The sequence below is a fragment of the Acanthisitta chloris genome, unplaced genomic scaffold (assembly GCF_000695815.1).
Source record: "Acanthisitta chloris isolate BGI_N310 unplaced genomic scaffold, ASM69581v1 scaffold1541, whole genome shotgun sequence".
Lineage (NCBI taxonomy): Eukaryota > Metazoa > Chordata > Aves > Passeriformes > Acanthisittidae > Acanthisitta > Acanthisitta chloris.
The window spans coordinates 46,338-53,311 of NW_008656305.1; the positions used below are offsets into that span (position 1 = coordinate 46,338).

The window sequence follows — 6,974 nt, forward strand, 5'->3', positions numbered from 1 at the left end:
TTTACTACAACTTTCTGTTTATACAATCATAGTCAAAGACTTAAACCAACACTAGGTAGGGAGGAACAGATTTCCTCTGTTTTCCTCATGGATTTCCCCTGGTTTTCTTTAAATTATTTTCATTTATTCATCCGTTCACTTTGTGCTTAAGACTAAAGTAACAAAACATCCTCTGGATTTACAAGTGCAGCTGACTTGGGGGTTTTTCCCATCCATTTATGCTGGAGAATGTATTTCCTTTAACAGAATTAACTGTTAGTTTGGAGGGGAGGGGCAAAGCTTGTAGTCAAGTTATAGTAATGTCTCCAAATAAAAACAGGATAAATGCATCCTTTTTATTATGCTTGTTCTAATTTTGTTTCTTACTACCTCTACACCATGGTGTTACTTGTCAATGACTGCAAGTATTTGGAAAGTCAGGCTCATTTCTGGTGTGATTAGAAATGTCGCTTAAGGCAGCAGTTTATTTCCTGCTTCAGGTAGTGCTTTATGTGAAAGAGGAAATGAAAAGAAATGAGCTGCCAGAGCCAGCGGTGATCGGTCTCCTGTGGACCTGTGTCATGAATGCTGTTGAATGGAACAAGAAAGAAGAGCTGGTTGCAGAGCAGGCCCTCAAACATCTGAAGGTGCGTGCATGGGTGAGGAGGGGAAGGAAGCTGTGAATCAACAGAGCACATTCCATGGCTGACAAGTTTTTACATCTTCAAAACCAGGAGGTTTAGAGTTTTAAAGGCTGCCGCTGAGCACACCAAGCATTGTGTACAGTCCCTTCTCCTTCAGTCAAATGCAAAACTGAGGTAGTTCAGATCATGGAGTGCCCTGAGGCATATGGTGCAGAGTGCCAGGGCGAATGGAGGTGGTCACAGCCCGAGCACCTCTGCATTGTGCTTGCTCAGTGCATCAGATCCTGAGGGGCTCCTTGCACTGGGGGCAATGCTAAGCAAATGCTGGGGCTGAGCCTGCTCAGACCAGACTAGTGAACCTGCAGGAGCTGCCTTAGCAGTGTCTTTCCCAGAAGCAAAGACTTGGGAGCATGGTGAAGCAGCACCTCTGCTGGCTTTGCACAGAGCTGGTTAGATCCAGGCAGGACTGCTGAGACCAGAATCTGTGAAATGGTTGTTGGCCATGTTGACTGTGGGTGGTGGATACTCAGTGACTTGTCAGCTAATGAACTGGGGACTGGCTTGGAACTGTGTGCACTGTATAGTGTGGTTATTCTCTGATCCAGGTACTGTCTTTGTGGATGAGGGAACTGTATGCATAGAAAGACAGGCTGTAGTATTGCAGTATCACCATTGCATGTTGTTAAAAAACTCTTCAGATCTTGGAGTAGAAAAATAACATGTGCAGAGGCATCAGAGTCATTACTATGATTGGTATTCTTCATCTAAGTCTGAAGTAACTGTGCAGTGCAAGACACTTGAGCTGATAACAGAGGCAGTGAGACTTTTCAGCAGAATTAGTCCTTTTAAGTTGGTAAACCATTACCAAGAGAATACTCCTTCACAGCCAGGGCTGCAGAGATCTGCCCTAGGACAAAAGCAATCTGGGCTTTATTATTTCTGGTAAAAGAGATCTTTCTTCTTCATATTGGATATCTCTCCATGCTTGGGAGTTCCAGTGTTGGTTTAGCTCCTACTAATTACTGCTGTCCTTTCATCTGAATTTGGTTTCCCAATCAGTCATCCTAGAAATGCAGCTGCTTGGGATATTGTGTAGTCTTTGATGAATGCCTTGAGTTTTTCTCAAGTGACCCAAATAGCAGTAGAAAGATGAGACAGTTTCCAGAAGGAGGGGAGACATCGTTTTTCTTGTTCTTTTGATGCAAAAAATGATCATATCTCTTGGAGTTGTAACAAAGTATCCATCAAGATTCATTGTCTAGTACTGCAGGGCAAATTAACAGTTTCTGGAATACTGAACACTAGGATAAGACAAACATAGTTGGCTTTGTGTAAATATTGTTGACTGGATATTTAGTCCTGTGCATCTCACTGACCAAAGCCATCAGCTATGTATGTAACCCCACTGAATTAGGTAAGGCATCTTGCCTATATAACATAGACATCTTTGTAGCCATATCCACTTCTAAAAATAGAGGACAAATTTGTATGGAATATTTACTACTTGCACTTATAGGTAAGATTTCAACAGAAGTAGTAGAAATATAAATTTCGACTTTGCTAGCTGCTTTTTTACATTTCAGTGTTCAAAAATGAACAGCATTTGTTTCACATCCTTCCTCTTTGGGTAGGTGGAGACAGATCTTGGATCCTTCTCTGTGGGCTCTCAGCTGACTCAGTGTGTGAGCAACTCCAGAAACTGGATTAATGCTGTTAGTGTGACACAGAGCTTAGTTCTGTGCCCTCCTGTGCCTGTGTCCAGCATGCCCTGAAACAATCATGGGGTTGGTTTGACTTAGTGGTGTGAGTCAGGATCTGTATAAATACCTAACATTTGACATGTCAGGTGGTGGGATTTATTCTTGTATGGCTGTAGCTGACAGAAGATAAAGCACAGTTCCAAAGGTATCAGACTCTTTAATTTATTAGATTCCTTTCAGTAAGCTGTATACAAGGCATCCCTGAAACGATGTATCAAAGCAGAGAATATTGACCTAGTTTACAGATCTCAGAAGGCCTTGCTGGATGGGTGGCTTCCTCATGGAGGGGGTGGACAGCCATGAACCACCATACTCGGGCAGTGCAGTAAAAGTCATGTGTCCCATCCATGTGGCAGGACTGGCAGGAGCAGAACTCAGGAGGAGACAGAGCAAGCTGTTCAACCCTGAATCTTACAGAATAAGCTCCTGATTGTCCCAGTAACCTCACTATGTCACTGGGGCTTAGCACCTAGGCCACCTCCAGTGCAGAGAAGAGATGTTCCCCATGGATAGGGAGAATCCTCCAGACAATTTTCACTGGAGGCAAGGCTGTGGTGAGCTTCATGACACTGTAACTGCTGACCTGCTGTTCCCTAACCTGAGGCAAATGGAAAATAATGCCACTTGGCTCAGCCAGCAATGAGAGGAAACTAATTTTATAGTTCCTTAGTCAGTTAGACACTTGCGAAACTTATAATTGTCTGTACCAGTTGAGAATTGAAAGAGGAACACGAAGGGAGTCAATTCAAATGTGGCAAAATGAAGAGATCTTATTTCTAAACTGAAAACATGGGATTTTTATTATAAATTACTTAACACTTACAGACAGCAGCACTTCACAAACATGTGGATGAGGGTGAGTTCTCCTGAGGCTGTTAAATAAACCAACTGCAATGTATATCACTCTGCCTCCCTGCAACTTGCCTAGATACTAGCTGGATACTTCAAGGGCCAAAATGGAAACAAGAGCTACCCAAAGCCTGCACAAGTTTTTCAGTGCTTTTACATTGTTTCTAAAGACATGGCTATACCTGCCAGAAGTGGAAAAATCAAGCCTCTGATGTTAGCTATAACTAATGAGCCATTTCTCATAGTTACTGTGTAAGGGAACTTCTTCCAAAAGTACTAATACCATTTGCCTTCTGAGCTGCTTGTTACTGTTGCTGTGCAATTTCTTGCTCTCTTTTTCAATTAATAGCTGATAATTAGCGCAAAAGACATTTTGAACTAACCTTTCACATTTCAGTGGATTTTCACGTGTTTTAGTAGTTATTTCCATGGATCATGTTGGGTAAAGCCCTCAGGATTTAGCCCCTTGTAGAGAAGTGCTGAAGTGTATGTACTTTTAAACATACCCATCAGTGCTGCAGGTGATGGGTGGTTTGTTACTTCGCCAAAACCATTGGCAACCGTGGTTGCTCAGACCAGAACTCTGTAATACCAGATCATTGCAAATCCAGCTGAAAAATGCCAGACTGGGGGGTTACTGCAAACAGTGAAAAAGGCTGAGCTGATCAGTGCAAGAACAATTTAAATAGTGACATTGTGTAATGTATATCTGGCCAGGGACTCTGAAGATCAAGGGTAATTTTGTCTTCATCTCTGAAAAATGCTCTTAATATTACCTTCAACTTAAGATTGTAGCCTTAACTGGACTCATCACAGGCTAAGATGACAGGAAATTGGAGAGATGTGGATATAAACACTGTAGCTTTTAAGGAATGAGTGAACAGGATATGGTCCTTTAATGTAATTTTAATTTTAAGGTCTGAAATAAGAGGGGGAAATTGCGTAACAAGACTTTGCTTAATTTTTTATTACATTATTAAACTCTAGGAAAAGACAGTGAAATGTACCAGTACTGTCTTGTCAGAATAACATTAGTGGTTAATGCTGTGCTTGGAAAATGTTGCTGTTTACAAAAGAAAAGGTTGTCATGATAGTTTTGATGGTGGTAATGAGAAAAAAGAATGACACTTGATCGCAGTTAACTTGGAATAATTTAATTTAATTCTGTTTCCTGGGACTTCTGAAACCCCTGTGAAACTAGAGATTTGTATTTTCCTGCATTTCATGCCAGGATGTCTTATGCTATGAACAGCAGTAAAGCATCACTCCTGAACCAGCAGTATGCTGTCTTGTCAAATGTATGACAGCAATACTCCCAGATTGTGGGCTTTAAAAATTGATTTTACAAAATTCAGTATCTAAGTGGTACTGACGTTTAGCTTGCAGCATGCAGCGTATGTTATAAAAACTCATGGGTATTTCATAGAATCATAGAATTTAAGCTATGAACAGCAGTAAAGCATCACTCCTGAACCAGCAGTATGCTGTCTTGTCAAATGTATGACAGCAATACTCCCAGATTGTGGGCTTTAAAAATTGATTTTACAAAATTCAGTATCTAAGTGGTACTGACGTTTAGCTTGCAGCATGCAGCGTATGTTATAAAAACTCATGGGTATTTCATAGAATCATAGAATTTAAGGGTTGGAATGGACCTTACCTTACACCCTTGTCCTATCATTGCAGTTCCTAACAAAGGGTCCCCCTCTAGCGCCTTGTAGGCCCTTCAGATATTGAAAAGTTGCTATGAGGTCTCCACACAACCTTCTCTTCTCCAGGCTGAACAGCCCCACCCAACTTCCTCAGCCTGTCTTCATAGGGGAGATGCTCCAGTCCTCTTAGCAACTTTGTGGCCTACTCTGGACTTGCTCCAACAGTTCCATGTCCTTATGTTGAGGACACCAGAACTGCACACAGTATTCCAGGTGGGGTCTCATGGGAGCAGAGGGGGAGAATCACCTCTTTTGTCCTGCTAGCTACACTCTTTTTGACGCAGCCCAGGATTCCATTGGCTTTCTGAGCTGGTAGTGCACACTGTTGGCTCATTGTGAGTTTCTCATGTATTTATGTGTATGTGTTTGAGAAAATGCAAGCAAATATAAGGTTTCAGGGAAACGGATTTTCAGGGATGAAATTCATGATGCACAGTCTTAAGAAATTTCATTTCTTTTTTTTTTTCAGTATCCTGACATGCATTTTGTGTTTTACCCTCTCTTTCAGCAATATGCCCCCTTGCTTGCTGTGTTCAGCACTCAAGGCCAGTCAGAGTTGATCCTTCTCCAGAAGGTGCAGGAGTACTGTTATGACAACATCCACTTCATGAAAGCCTTTCAGAAGATAGTGGTACTCTTTTATAAAGGTAAAAGTCTATGTCCACTGTTGTATACTGTGCGTGGATGCTCTATGCCATCTGCTTGCCTGTGATGTATCACCAGGTATTGCAGATGAGAAGACTGTGTTGGAGCTGAACTCTGAAATACCTTATGCTTTGATAGTTCAAAGGAGTGTGTTGCAGCAGGAAAAGCTGAAAGAAGCCCTTCTCTCTCTGTTGATTTCATCCCATAGTCAGAAAGCACGAGCAGGATCCAAGCACTGTCCAGTCTGTTCAAGTGCAGTTTGATCCTTGTATAAAACCAGCTCTAGGAAGACATTTCTATAAATTCCTGGCAGAATTTATTAAAAAGTAGATTAGAGCTTGTTTTTAAGAAACCTTGAAAGCACAAACCCTCTTGGCAGAAGATTTTTCAGGGTTTGGGGGTCTTTTTTTGGACTCCTTCCCTGCCAGAAAGAGCTTTCCTTATTCTTTCCCTTTTCCTTTCCCTGCCATTTTCTTGCAGGTGCTACAGTTTGGGGGATTTCATTTTTATTGTGACATTGACTTCCTCACAAGTTTATTCTGATCAGGTTGTCATAGAGACTAATGGTCTTGCACTGCATGTGATGGGTGGGTGCCAAACAGTTTGTTCTGACGTTCTTGCTATAAATAGTTGGAAGGAGAAAAATCAGCAGGAGTAGAAACCCAATGTTGATCTTTGTTCACCCTGTTAAGTCCAGGTACTTGTTCAAGGCAAATGAGTTCAGAATCTTAAAATAATTTCATGGCTTCAGAAGGCAGAAGTGAATCATGTGGACTTATTTCCATCCTTGTGTCAATGCAGCATGACCTCAACATTAAATGAAAAAGCAATACACCTTGTTCCCCTGCCCTCAAATTGTACAATTCATAAAAGCTATTAATGACTTTAGAAGAAACTGCAACCTGCAGCAAGCACTTTATTCAGTTTTCTTTGGAAAAGAACATTGATTTCAGACATGATGAATGGGAGACATAACTGCTGTGCAGTCAGAGCATGAGTGATGGTTAAACCAGAAATAGTCTTGTGTAGGATTGCCTCCTGAATTTTTGTAGATTCATTACTGTGTTAGCCTGCAAGAGCAACCCTGACATTCCAGATATTTAAATATTAAGAAGAAAATACATAAATCATTAAATTGTACATTAAACCTAACATGCTTGAAGAAACCAGTTCCTATCTACTCTGCTCGTCCCACATGATCTTATTCCAGCTCTGGACATGTACTTGGGCAGGTTTATTAGGAGGGCTGAGAAGACTTTAGCCTCAGCACTACAGGTGCCACAACGTTGTTTAGGATTCACATGGTGTCTGGAAGAGTGTTTGGAGCTACCCTGTGGCCTGTCGGTGGAAGCCGTGAGTGCGGCATGTCCGGCATGTGCAATACA

General features: G+C 41.6%; 1 protein-coding gene across 3 annotated transcripts in view; it reads left to right on the forward strand.

Annotated features, from left to right (window-relative positions):
* Nucleotides 1-6,974, forward strand: part of BZW2 (basic leucine zipper and W2 domains 2) — a 39,719-nt gene that overhangs the window by 25,265 nt on the left and 7,480 nt on the right. Inside the window, exons 7-9 of one of the 3 annotated variants that reach the window (XM_009084252.1) lie at nucleotides 1-16; nucleotides 480-626; nucleotides 5,453-5,591. The exon at nucleotides 1-16 is cut by the window's left edge and continues 170 nt beyond it. In XM_009084252.1, coding sequence (XP_009082500.1) covers nucleotides 1-16; nucleotides 480-626; nucleotides 5,453-5,591 — 302 coding nt within the window. Of the gene's footprint in view, nucleotides 17-441; nucleotides 627-5,452; nucleotides 5,592-6,974 lie in introns of all 3 variants that reach the window. The other 2 variants (XM_009084253.1, XM_009084255.1) reach the window with 2 other exon arrangements.